This window comes from Camarhynchus parvulus, chromosome 3, assembly GCF_901933205.1.
Source record: "Camarhynchus parvulus chromosome 3, STF_HiC, whole genome shotgun sequence".
NCBI classification, from domain to species: domain Eukaryota; kingdom Metazoa; phylum Chordata; class Aves; order Passeriformes; family Thraupidae; genus Camarhynchus; species Camarhynchus parvulus.
The window spans coordinates 14,260,496-14,274,365 of record NC_044573.1 but is presented as its reverse complement, the minus strand read 5'-3'; the positions used below and the strand labels follow the sequence as shown (position 1 = coordinate 14,274,365).

The window sequence follows — 13,870 nt, the reverse complement described above, 5'->3', positions numbered from 1 at the left end:
CCGTGCCGTGCCGTGCCGTGCCGTGCCGTGCCGTGCCGTGCCGGCGGCGCGGGACTGGCGGGAGCGGCTGTACGGCGCGGTGGGTGCCCCGGCGCGGGGTGAGCATGGTGCCCTAGCGCTGGGGCTATGTCGGAGGCGGCCCGCAGCCTCCTGCAGCGCTGGGGCGCCAGCTTCCGGAAGGGTACCGACTTCGACTCCTGGGGGCAGCTGGTGGAGGCGATCGACGAGTATCAGATGTGAGTGGGAGCCTGGCACGGCCCCGGAGTCCTGGGCGAGGCGCCGGGGTGAGGGAGCGGCCCCGGCTGGGGCGGGGCGGGGCAGGGTAGGGCAGGGGGCCCCACCGTACCCAGGCCGCAGCCCCGTCGCCCCTGGGGCCCCGCTGTCGGCTCTGGCCCTTCCCCAAGGCGCGGGGCCAGGAGCCGAGGAGCTCCCTCGGGGGTGCCCGGCCCGGGGGCGAGGCGGGAGCCGGCCGTCCCGCTCTCTTGGGAGGTCGGCAGCGGCCGGCGTGGAGCTTAGAGCAACCTGCTTTGGTAGAAGGTGTGTCCCTTGCTCATGGCAGTGGATGGAACAAGGTGACCTTTAGTGTCCCTTCTACCCCAAACCAGCTTGTGATTTTGAGAGCGTGGGCTACCGGAATGGTTCGTTGATGGAGCCCCCGATGCACCACTGGACCAGGATGCTCCCATCCCATCGTCCTGTTGCCCTGGCACCTTGCTGGTGGCAGTGGAGTGACCTGGCAAATGGGCTGCCTAAGTATCAGCCTTAACCAAAAAAACTCCATACAACTCATCAGAATGAAAAGGGGTCCATTGCATGCTTGTGTATTGTGTCCCCGATGGTACCAGTGTGGGAGGGTGGGGAACCTGGCACCCCCAGTCAGGTTGGCTGGCACAGGGTGTCACTGCACCATCCATGACTCCTGTGGCAGCAGAGGAGTATTGGCTACAGGGCACTGATGATGGACTCCTTGGAAACACGCCTGGTACCTTTAGTCAGATGTTCTTCCCTACTTCTCCATTTGCCATGACAATGAAAATTATTTCTTTGTGATTGCAGTATTTCAGGCCAGGCTTCTCATGGTGAATTTTCTGTAAGTTGACAAGAGGGTTCACACTTGTTTGCTAAGAGAAAGTCAGCTGAAGAGATGCTCCCTGAGGGATCTTTTAGCACTGTTTAGGACAAGTTGGGTTCTAACCACGTTGGTTGCCAGTTCAGTTGTCATTCAGAGTAACTGGTCTGCTGGCCACATACCAGGTGGTCAGGAGAGGCTGTAACCTCATTTCATTCACTCACCAGGAAGGATGAAGTGTTACTTGTCACTGCAAGTTCACTGATATGCAGTTTGCATATGGCCTTTAGAGTAGGGCAGGCTGTTACTCTACAAACCTTGGCAGAGAGATGAAAAAAGTTCTCTTCCAGATCTGTATCTCAGCAGAAAAAAAGAATCATCAAAAGTAAAATAAGATATTTTTAGTAACTGCCCATATGTGGATGTCAGTCATTTGGGTGATTATTCATGCAGGAACCATTTGAGCTGTCAGCAGTGGCTTCCCTGTTAAATGTCCCCATCATGGAATTTGGTCTCATCTAACTTTGAATGAACTTCAAGGGCAACGCCAGATGCATTCATTTGGATTAGGGTGGATTTTTTTTTGTATTAGTGACAAATGGAAAGAGGGTTGTGTTCATGATGCTTGCAGAAATGTTAATGTTGTGATGCTGCCTGTTGTGGGCGGCATATTGCTGCTATGGTAATCTGTTTTCTTAAATCGTTACTTTACAATGCTCTTTCTCTGCGTCCTGTGTTTCATAGGGCAGGGCAGTAGGCAAGGAGTGTACTTTTGGGTTCAAGTATGTTTATGCTTTTTGTCTTTTCTCAGGCCCAATCTTTCTCCATTTTTGAGGTGGGACAATACCACCAAGTTGTGCAGTTACCTCTTCCTGTTTGGTTGTGTTTTTCCTGGTAAGAGTTAAAAGCTACAGTGGCCTCAGTCAGTATGGGCATTTTTTGAGATCTGATTTTGAGGAAAAGCAAAGAAATTGAATTCTGATTTTTGTTCCTGTGGCTTTGACAACAATTTGTTCTGCTGGATGCATCTTGGTGTATATATTTTATAAACCCCTCCTACAGCTGGGCCAATGCCCACAGCAGTGGTGGAGGGAAGCAGTGTCCCTTTCACAGTGCAAACTTGTGAGGTTCCAGGAGGAAGCCTATTGTGATGTCCCTGGGTTTCCCCTCAACCCCTGTCCTCCCTCTCCCTCTGCTTGTAAAAAATTATTTACAAGGAATGGCAACAATTGCCCAGAGGTTTTGCTTATTTAATATTCTCCGTCCTCTCAGGATGGAAACTGTAACTCTTCCCATAGCTTCCCTCTAGCTTCTTTTTGCTTTCTCGAGCTGTTTGCTTGCTATTCCTTTCCAAACCCCTTGATATTCCTGCCTTGGTGATGACAAGGGGTGAGGTTTGTGCTCCGCCTGTGATGCTGACAGGCACAAATGTGAGTGGATCCACCCCAGTAGCCAAGGCCAAGCCGCCCTGTGCCTGGCTTCCAGTGCTGGGAGAGTGTGTGCCATGGCTTAGGGTGAACACTCACCTGAGCCCCCTGGCATCTCACTTGCCTCAGCCTCTCCCGGGAAATGTGCGTGGGATTGCAGAGGGTCTTCACAGGGGCTGTGGTTTGTTATTGTAAAAGAAGGGGTTTGTGAGCGGAAAAAAAGTCAGTGCTTGTAAAAGGGGCTGTTGGCTATAATGACCCTCTTACCTGTTCTCCTTTCATGATGCATTACTCTTTCCTGCCTAATGTTGCACATTTTGTCCACCTTCTGGGGTTTTTTCTTAAGTATGAACTACCATGACTATAGAAAACTTTGATTCAAAAGACAAAAACAAAGCAAAAACACAGCAGCAAAACCAGCTCAAACCTCTTTGGAGCAGCAGTCTGTGAACCTTTTGGCTGACACATTTTCTGGAGCTGGGGTGTGTGTGTTTGTGTTGTGTTCCCACTTTACAATTTTCTTTTCCCCCATCCAGATTAGCCAGGCACCTCCAGAAAGTGGCACAGTCTCAGCACAACAACTCGGAATTCACAGAAGATCAAAAGGTGAGTACTGCTGTTTGTTCAGGCAAGGAGCTTGACTCATAGATGTTGATGTGTGTTATGTTTTTTTATCTTGCGGGCGGAGCCTTATGAGACCTTTTTTCCTCCCTCAATATACACAAACAGCAACAGAGCCCAGCGTGGCTGAAACAGTTGCTGTCGTTAGATGTGAGGGATGCTCTGCTGTGCTATCGAATGTCAGGAATGCTGGCCAGTGTCTTTCATAACCTGGGTGTTTCTTTTATTTTGGATTAATATTTGATAACTTACTTATTCAACATTAGCACAATTTATGTCATGAATTCTGAATGCAAAACATCTCGAACTGCAGACACTGAGGGTGTGTGAGGGGGATGAAAGCTTAACATGTAACACCTGACAGGGAAGGGTCCTGGCAGAATACTCCCTAGCAGTCTCTTAGAATGTTATTTGTTTATAATCTTTCAAAATATTGAAATTACTTTACTCCTCCCTCTCCTCAGTTGAAAAGGCTGTTTCTTGTCTCAGCAACATGCTACTGCAGTTCTGTGATGGGATTTAAGTGGACTTATGCACTCAAGCATTTACTGCAAAATAAAATCTTTTGAGATATGAGGCCCTACTAAATTTCCTTGTCTTCTATAAAGGCATGTTTTTCTTAGGAATAAAAAACTAGAGATGTATATTTCCAGATTTTTATGTTAAAAAATCACTTGTTTGAGCAATGCTTTTACCTGAAAATTGATATTTGCTAGCTCAGAGTCTCACCAATGGTAATAGGATGCAAGAGCAATGGAAGCTGTGCTTAGGAATGTCAGTCCTGAAAACGGGTGCTGGCTACAGAAATTCGAGATGAACTTGATGTGTGTGTAAAGAAGCTCAAAGAAATGCACCTTTACATAGACTCTGAAGGAGGTTTGTAGCTGTTTCCTCTATGTGTACCAACATGAAAAGCAAAGACCTGGTCTTCCATGTTCTGCTTACCTTCTGCAAAGATGATAAAGCTCATGAATCCTTTAAACAGAGCCATAATTTTGGAGAAGAATTTGGTCCACTTTTCCTGATTTGTAAGCCATGAGAGCCATGTTAATGTTGGACAGCTGTTTATTCCTTGAATGCTTCTGCTCTCCTTCTCTTGCTGGTAGCTTTCTCCATTATTCTCAGCTAGAGTCATCTTTCCCCTCTGTGGAGACTTTTGAAAATGTAGTTATTTCATGAAGGTGAAGCTGTTAATCTCAATTCTGGAGACATCATCTCCTGTGAGTATGGGAATGATAACCGCACAGGGCTTTACCTCCAGATGTTCCCTGAGTCTTATGAAAAGGACCTTGAACCAGATTGTGGAAGTGAATGAGGTCAGCCATGAGGGAAGGCCTGAGGGGCTCAGGAAATGGAGATGTTTCATGCACAAGTGCTGTCATGTCTTAAGGCAACAATCTTCTGAAAAGAAAAAAGTAATGGGTGGTGGTTTTACATCCCAGCAGAGTGATACCCATTTCTAAAGCTGAAATAATTTATGAAAGAGGATGGCATTTTTTCACTTGCTGGTTTTTGCCAGTCATTATGTGGCTGATGCACTGAATCTTTGAGTCTGTTTATCAAATAGCGGTGCCTGTTTCATTAGCCACATGCACAAATGAATTCCCCAACATTTTGTTGAAAGAACACTTTATCTCCTCTACCATAAGGAATGCTAGTCACAAAAAAAAAAAAAAAAAGAAAATTGTGAGTGGAGTTTTGCTGTTGCTTAAAAAAAGCACTTAAAACTCTGCACAGCAAAATCTCTGATGTAAAGCTCCATGCTGTGCTTGTCTTCCCTGTTTCTGCAGGAGCTTGTCCAGTATATCATCTATCTAGTCAGTATGACTAATTACTGTCATCACTAATATAATTCACATGGCATGTGGCTGGAGGGCTTGGTGTGTACTGGGTTTGTAAGCATTTTGATTAAATAGAAATGTATGTTCTTTCCCCCTGCCCTTCTAAAAATCAGCTACAAATCAGCAACTTTTGCTCAACTGTTCTCCTGCCAGTGCACCCACCAGCATGCTGAGGCTCTGTATGTTATACAAGAGACACTTTTTTTTTATTTTTAATTTTACTGTGGAAGACTCTGTAACCTTCAGGGTTTGCTTATCTGATGTCACTGGCTAAGGCTACGTGCAGAATTTTGTAGATTGAAAGGCCTTTAAGATGATTATGATTTCCACTGCTTGATCTACCATCAGTGCAGTTTTTTTGTAGATTTTCGGTCAGCTGTTTTCCAAAGGACCATAAATACTGCCGAGAATTATTGTGAGGCATTTTTTACTTGATCTACCCTGGGGGGAAGGTAGGTTTCAGCAGTGATTCCTCTGTAGCAAGGGGATGCTACTTTCTTTACAGCTGCAGGGAAAGGACGAGACTAGATTCAAATCCTCATCCTTATCTGTCTGTATGAACTTTTACCATGTTTTGGTTTATTTCGTGCATCACAGGTGGTGCTACAGTGCAGATATGGCCACACGAAAATTGATGGTGTATTACTTGGTAATGTAATAATACAATCTGTTAATCTAAGAATACTTGACAGATACCACCAGTTTCTTTCCTGGTCATCCTGTGAGCCAGTTATCATTTATCTTCTAATGCATGTATTGTTTATGATAAGAATTCAGGCTTTTAAATAGTTGTATCTCCCATTTTTGCTCCTAAAGAATCAGTTTTGAAGCACTATATGCTGCTTGCCTTGAAAGAGCAGACTACAGATTTTGTTGCTCTCTCCTGTATTTTCAAATTGTGATGGGTTGTCATCTTATAACTATTGCTGGACATAATTCCGTATTTTTCGTTCTCTGTCTTGACTTGGGTAATTGACAGTGCTGGACTCTTCATTAGTGATTGTGAATTTTATTGAAGCATTTCTCTGCAGATCCTGTAAACAGCAAATCATTTTGTTTTGTCTCCCTTCAACAGCTATAAAGAGGCTGTGCAACAGTTTTATCACTGAGAGGCAGCATGTGTGGAATACTAAGAGATGCAGCTCCTGGTGAATTTACCTCAGTCATAACATTTTGAATACTGCTGTTCACTGTTTTACCTCCATTCTCTAAAATTTATGATCATTCATGATCAACCACTGTGTTTTGTGACAGGAATTGTTCCAGTTAGGTTTGGCTATGTCTATCGGCTTGTCTCCAGCTACAGTTACTCTCACCCAGTTCTCTGTGCAATAAATGTGACCTTTAAAGCCCTCTTCCAACCACAGTTGTTGCTTCTTGTGTAACTGTTTCTGTGCTAGGCTAATTTTTCGTCAGTGTTAGAAAATCCTGCTTTTGAAACAATGATAACTTGCTGAGATACAAGCACTGTTGAACAGTCTTAGTATGATTCATTAAACTACTGGTCTTCTAACAGCCTAAACTCCGGTTAAAGCCAAGCTCTGCTCTGGCTCTGTGTTTGTGCAAACATCTTTGCCTCCATTACAGTTAGCACAGTTCTTACGCAACTCCTCTGAAGAAACCTTGAGTACGAGATCAACTGACTTTTCCCCATTCTAATCATGAGTTTACAATAAACTGAATCTAAACTATTTTAAACTAGCTAAGTTAATTATGGCTTCAGTCTTTCTAATGAGATGCAGAATGTTTTCCCTGTTGCAAAAAGGAGCCTTTGCAGCAGGGATAGTAGCAGCTGAAAATGATAACAGTGTTTAGCTGCATTTTTAACTTTTGGGTTGGGTGTGGTCCCTTAAAGAAATAGTTATGAATAATGCCTGCTGGGAGCCTGCCATATTTCAATAGATTCCATATAAAACCTATTCTTTACTATTTAAGACTCCCAAACTCTGTTCAATTAATCTGTTTCTAGAGCCATTATTGCACTTCAGCTCCCAGGAGCCAGAGGACACACATTTTGTATTGCTCTTTGTTCTGTGAGGGGGTTGCTAGTTCAGGCAGTTTTCAGAACACACAGTTATGAATCTGCAGGATAGGGAATAGTGGAGTTGTTGAATTTACTGGTGAATTTTCATAGGAGATAGGGGCTGAGCAGTGCTTCTGAGACCTCATTTGTGGTGTGCGTTTAGCAAGATACCAGGAGGGGCAGAGCCAGGTGAAAATCTGTTTACGTGTTCTGGTTCTGTGGTGGGGCATGGAGACTGTGTGCTGTGCGCTGGTACCCTGCAAACTCATAGCCCTCTTTTTGTTGTGCAAGTGGAGGAGTTTTGATCTCACAGAGAATGGACATGCTTTTTGCTCAGCAGTCAACACTCAAACCATTGGAACAGCTAGACTTTTGCAAATGCGGGAGCTATAGTCAAACCTCAGAGATTCCCCTCCCTTCCCTAGGGAACCTGTGGACTCCTTTCTTTTACCCGTTATTTCACACCTTCATCTTTAAGAATCTACCTTTGCAGATATATTTTTCCAGATGTTCACAAATAAAAAAAAGGAATTCCTTTTGTTATACTGCAGCTGATGGCTGTAGTGTGTTCTCATTCTAGAGACTGAGAATCTTCTTCTGCAGTACTACTTGGTGTCCTCCCACCCAGCCTGGCAGTACATGTAAACAAATCCACAACACCCACGTATGCAGTGTGGGTCTGAAAGTCTCAAAGTGAGCTCAGGACTCTATGTGCTCTTTTCTGTTTCCAGATACCTGTGTTTTTTCAAGCTGTGCTGGAGATCCACTCATGGGTCTCTGTTGTATAGCAGAATTTATTTTGGAGAGGAGAGAGTTTGTTGACTGAACAATGTGTCCTGTGTTAATAGGCATCACTCGCTGCTTTTTGGGAAGGTGCTCAGAAGAACTAAAGTTTTGAAAGGCTGTCATACAATAGGCAGTAATAAAAAAATATGAAGATGAAAAGTCTGGCCTAGTGCCATGTTGTAACAATGTTAAGGGGAGATGCCAGCTGGGGAGAAATGGCTTCAAAAACTTTGAGCCAGTGGTGGCAGATGAAAATCAGATATCTGAGGCTTTTGCATGCTGCAGCTGTTGGCTCTGCCCTTGAGGTATTGATGTGTGACCTACTTAAGATTCAGCTCCTGAACTCTTTCAACTTCCAATGTGGCCTAAGGTGAACTGAAACTTGAGTCACTTAGTTTGTTGGAATTACTGGGGGCCTAGGAGCAGATTGAGAAGGATTTATGACACCACTTTGCAGGAGAGCCAGAACAGGTGATGGGGGAGGCACCTTTGAAAGCATGCATAGTTTTTATCTGCTGTTACCCACCTCTTGGAGTCCAAAAAATATAACCCTCCTTTTGGACTTGACTGACCCTGCATAGATTGCCAGGTGCCCATACTCTTGAAGTTCTTTTATGCTAGAATTGTGCTGTTGGAAATCTTTTCCTCCCCTTGCATCCAGCTTGTGGAGAAGCTGTTTTTATATTGCCTGATTTAAAAGGAGAGAATGAGTTACAGTTGTGTATTTCAACTTTAGTCTTCCTTCTGGGGGAAAATTTAATTTGAAAATAAACCTCTTTTCTTTGTAGCTTTATTGTTGCTGGTTTTCTTGCCCTACAAATGTTCCATGGAGTATTTTGAATTTATATCTGGCACTTATTTTTCTGCACATTGTCTGAGTTTTTCTTCTCAAAAAGGCTTTAGTCAATGAACAAACTTGTGATGGTCAGGAAAAATACACTGGGCAGTTGTGTCCTCTTCATGTCACTAATGGAAGTCTTAACTCCTCATTTCAGCTGGTAGTAACAGAAACAAATGTGACTTGCTGGAGCATCTTACTTTTTGAGACATAAAAGCTTAAAGCTGTCTTCAAAGCAAGACTCCTTGCAATGTGCTATTCTGAAGCCCTTCCCTGCCTTCTGAAGTTTTAAATGAAAATGAGAAATTACTTCGCAGTTCTGCTTACAGATATTTTAGATTGCTGACAAGTTTAAATTCAGGCATATATTCCATGATTCACTCACAGTTTAAATCTCTTAAAATCACAAAAATAGAGAGTTAGAAAAATAATCTACCTTTAGACTTCCTCTCCCACCAAAACCCACAGGAGTGGGCTGTGGTTTTTTTAGGGCTGAGATACTGGGTTGTTGTAATGTCTGATGTGGGTAGACTTGGTCTGCTGAGGTTGGGAGCTGTAGGCCTGGCTCCTAAAAGGGCAACTCAGCACAAACCACTCAGCACTCAGGTTCTCAGGAGGTAATAGGCTGCTTGGCTTGGATTTTTTTTTTTTTTTTTTTAGTTCTCTATCACCTGAGAGCAGTTGAGTTTATAAACAGTTTATGATGTGCTAGGCATTACTACAGTTTCTGAAGAGTGAATGACCCCCATCTGTGTTGTTGGGCTGTGGGAGGGGAGTTAAGTGGCAGATGTCTTTCATCTATTGTGCTTTCAGTAAATCCTGCTTGTCTATAAAAAAAGCTTCTGATCCTCAGTGGTCTGGTACTGAACAATAGACCTGAAACCTTTGCAAAAAAAAAAAAATCAACTGTTTGTGTTTACATTTTTTAAAAGTGTCAATGTGGACAAATACTATTTTCAGTACTAATTTTTTTTTTCCATTTCAGAAAACCATAGCTAAAATTGCAACATGCTTGGAACTGAGAAGTGCAGCTTTACAGGTATAGCTCTTTTTCCTATCTGACTTCATACTTTAGCACTAAATAACTGTAGAGCTTTTTAAAACTTGTTTACTGTCTTCAGAAATACCCAAACTTCTGAAAATGGAGTGAACACTTGGAATTTCCAGGCTGTTGTCTTGATGGCCCAGGTGACTGCCTTAAGAAAGGCTGAAAGTGCTTATATGACCATCTCTTGGTGCTTGTACAGGAATTTAACTCCACATTTTGTGTCTTTGGTTCTCTGCCTCATTTTCATCCTCCCAAACTGTTTCGTTTCTCTTCCTAACCTGTGTGCAATGTTAAAAAGATCCCTAGAATGACCCTTAGACTTATTCAGCTGCTTCACAAATCATAATAGACCACAAAGAAGAGTGTGTGTGTAGAATAAAAGTTACTTTTTAGCAGTCATGAAACTGGCAGTGCTCTAGGAAAATGTGGGAAAACAATAATTTGTAAATTTCTCTTTGGGCTTTTTTCTGGACTGAAAGTAGATATCATGGGAGTGGATATCATTTTTTCTCAGCACATGCTTATCCCCAAAATGAAAAACAAGTGAGAGAAATTTCCAAGAGACCATGGATGGGGAAGGGATAAATCAAAGACTGAGTTAGTGGATTACCTCTTTGCCAAGAAAGAGTGATGACAGGCAAATTTTGCATCAAGTTACTCCCAGCAGCACTACCAAGTACTTCATGTTGCTGGACAAGATGCTGCCTTCAATTGTCTGAAAGGCTGGGATACAGCATGCTGGACTCATGAGGTTGGGGCTGACTAGTCTCGAGGCTGTGTAGAATTTGAGGAATTATTTGGTTACCTCTACCTGTCATTCTATTTTGATCTTACCTGGGGTGTTTGAAGAATATTTCATTTGCTTGGAGTCACTGTGACTTTGAGGAGAGCCTGCATGTTCAACTATGGAATAGTTTTGTGGGTCAGGTCACATCTGGGAGCAGCAGCACAAGCTGCAGCCATGTCATAACCTGCCAAGCTGGAGGTTATGCAAGACCAGCCTTCCCTGCTGTTGATTCCCTAGCAGTAAGTCAAGGATTTTGTAACCTTTTGAGAGGATACAAGAACTTGTTGCCCACTTCACTTTGGGGAGGTTATGGTTTCTTGGCAGAGGTTAAAGCAGTTAGTGAGTGTTCTCACCTTTTCCTACTCTCCTAACACTAAGGGTATAGCTGCTTTAGTATCCTTACACAGTCTTGCAGAAGGTACCTATTCCCTCTTGGACAAAATCAAGAAAAAAAATTCTCATTGGACCTTAAATGTTGAAAACAATGGGCAATCTTAAGGGATGCCAAGGGTGCAATGACAATAATAGGTAAGACCTGACCATCCACTCAGAAGTGAATGTCCAGTGTCAATCCTCTTATTTCCACTACTTTTTATGCCGGCTCTGCCACTTGTCTCAGAAAAAACTAATCTTACCTAACTGTTGGTGAGCTACTTCAGAATTAAAAATTAAGAACTTCTCTGTTGAGTAAGGTAGGCTTACTGAGAACTGTACATGTATGTGCCACAGACAGAGGAGGAAACCATCATCAGAACTGGAGAAAAGAAAGATGGGAATTCCTCTTCTATTTTCAGTGAGTTCTTGGCTGAGTTTTTCAAGCTCATCCTGTGTACTGTAATTTCTGCTAGTGTCACAATGTTGGACACGCGTCTTGAAATGTGAATGTTCCTGTGTGCAGTAAGGAAGAATTTACAACAAGTTGGTTTAAAAATATTTATCTTTCATTAGAGCTTGGAATATTGGATAAGTTTGTTCTTAATAAGTGAGAAGTAACGTAGTCTCTGCCTCACCTGTGAACCTGTCTTTTGTTGGGGAGATTTTTTTGGGGGGATGTAGCTTTGTAGTAACTTGATGTGCTTGAACAAAGGAAGCACCTTGCATCTTATTCTGAGATGAGGAGGGTGCATCTGAAGATCTGACTCTTTCTTTGTACTGTCCTAGTCCACCCAGTCACAGGATGAGTTTAAGCTTGAGGATCTGAAGAAGTTGGAACCAAGTAAGTGGTATCTTTGTATTTTGAGTGGCATTTATCATGACAGGGGAAAACATGACAGTAGGCGGAATACTGACCAACCAACACTGCAGTTCAACAGTGATGCTGGGTTTAGGTGCTTATTCCAACTGTCTGTTACCACACAGAGAAAACTTGATGTGAATTAAGGAATGTAATGTGAGTAATTTAAAAGTACAGTAACCCAAATGTTTTAGATAATATATTCATCTTCATTTTCAAATAAGCAATTTGGGCATTGCTAATTTTTGCACAAAATTGTATTTTAGCTATCAGTCGTACATTGTATAATTTACCTGCACATTTCTTATTTGAACTGTATTTTACCACTTTGTGGTCTTCCTTCTTTCAGCATGACATTTATTTTTTTCTTCTGAAAATATTTAACTTGTGCTCATGGTAGCCAATCACCTATCACCTCCCACTGTAATGCTACCAGACCAGTGAAGGTGAGAGTCAAAGTGAGAATGTGAGTCAGTCTGTGAAGGGTTTTGTGTAATGTTATTTTTTTCCAACTGATCCTGGGTCAGGTCTTGGTATGTCAATCCAGAAATAAGTTTTTCATATAGGAAGTATCTATTTATCTGCTTCATTTTCCTTCCTGTAACACTGACTGCTTTGTTCTCAAAGCATCCTTATGGTTAGAGCTTACACATCTAAGCAATATTATCCTGAATGTTAATATTTCTGCATTTCTCAGGGAACAGGAAACGTGGAAGAACTACTTTCATGCTGATTGAAGTTGGTTTTATTTTGCTTATGACATAATTGTTACATTGAGCAATATGTTGGGGATAAATATGATGGGCAGGCAAGTGTTTCCCCTTCATGAATAGGCTGAGCTTCTCTGCACAGGATCCTAGAGAGGAGCTTGTTAAGAACTGGAGCATTGAGCTAAGCTTCCTTATATCTCTACCAAAACATAGAGTCCAAATGCTTTTAAACTGTTCCTTAAAAGTGCAAAGTGAAGGTGTGTTACAAAACTGCTTGGTCTTATGGGTGAAGACCATAACTCAGGAAGGGATTTAACTGTGTATTGGAATATTCGGTCTTCCTCACACTACATGTTGCATGTCTGGCCTCTGAATTCTGACTTGGGATTTTTCTCTGCAGATTTTGCTGCTCTCTGTTTACAAAGTATTTAAAATGTTGTAATTATTGAATGACTGTGGATTTCAGACTCCATTGTGCAAATGCCCTGTGAGTGACTGAATGATGGAAGAGAGATGGGAATCTTGTCCAAAATTTCAATTATGGTGCAACAGTCCATAATTTGGACTGTTGTTTATCTTGCCCTCCATCACAGAATTGATTTTTAGCTGTCAAAAAAACTGCTTAGCAGTGTGAAGTGCATTCAGCCCACACCTCATACAACAAGCAACTATATTAAAACTAAGGAAGAGTGTGTGGCCATCAGTTTTCAAATACAGTGAGTTATTTTCCATGGAGGAGAATGGGTGCTTCTACAACAACAATTGAACAGTGATGTTCCTAATGCTGCTGTCTTACTTGGACAGTTCTGGCCTCTTTCTTTCTGAATTGTGCCTTTGTTTCGTGGTTTTTAAGTGTATCTCGAATAGAGTAAATCTTAATCAGTCCAATACCAGCCATTTAATAAAATCCACTGTGAAGTGTTTTAATTCGCATGTTGTCAATTTTCTTTTGCATCCCACCAGAAAAAGCTAAAAAATCTGGGCTGGCAATGTAAAGAAGTGATTCCTTTGTTAGGTCAAGCCATTCCATTAGGGTGGAACAAAACAGCTATTCATACAAAACAGCTATTCGCACAATTTGGCTTGTTTTAATTACTTTTGTGCCCTGAAGCTGTCAGAATGGTTTTGGTGTTGTTCTAACAACCAGGACCCTTAGAATTAGTTTTTTCTTTTCCCTTAATCTTGTGCTGTTGAGTTCTAGCTTTTCCTACTTGAACTTCCATTTCATGCAGATTGGAAAGTGAAGCAGTTGGCTACTTCTGTTTGTTTAAAGGATTTGTCACTGAATAATTTGTGCTGGAATAATGCTACAGGAGGTTCCATACATACAAGTGGCTCTGTTGAGTTTGCGTTGTGTGAAGTCATTGTTAACACACTGGATTTCAAATCCATTTCTTTGTCGAAGCTTATACCAATCTTAGAATGCACAGTACAAATGGATGGGCTGGGGCATCCCTTGTGCCTGAGTGATAATTATAAGACAAGT

At 42.3% G+C, this 13,870-nt stretch overlaps 1 protein-coding gene across 3 annotated transcripts in view; it reads left to right on the top strand.

The window, feature by feature from the left end:
- The window catches only part of AIDA (axin interactor, dorsalization associated), a 39,453-nt gene continuing 25,583 nt past the window's right edge, over positions 1–13,870 (top strand). For all 3 annotated transcript variants that reach the window (XM_030946497.1, XM_030946496.1, XM_030946495.1), the window contains exons 1-4: positions 1–236; positions 3,033–3,102; positions 9,591–9,644; positions 11,602–11,656. In XM_030946497.1, the coding sequence (XP_030802357.1) occupies positions 127–236; positions 3,033–3,102; positions 9,591–9,644; positions 11,602–11,656 (289 nt within the window). In that variant the 5' untranslated portion in view covers positions 1–126. The remainder of the gene's footprint in view (positions 237–3,032; positions 3,103–9,590; positions 9,645–11,601; positions 11,657–13,870) is intronic.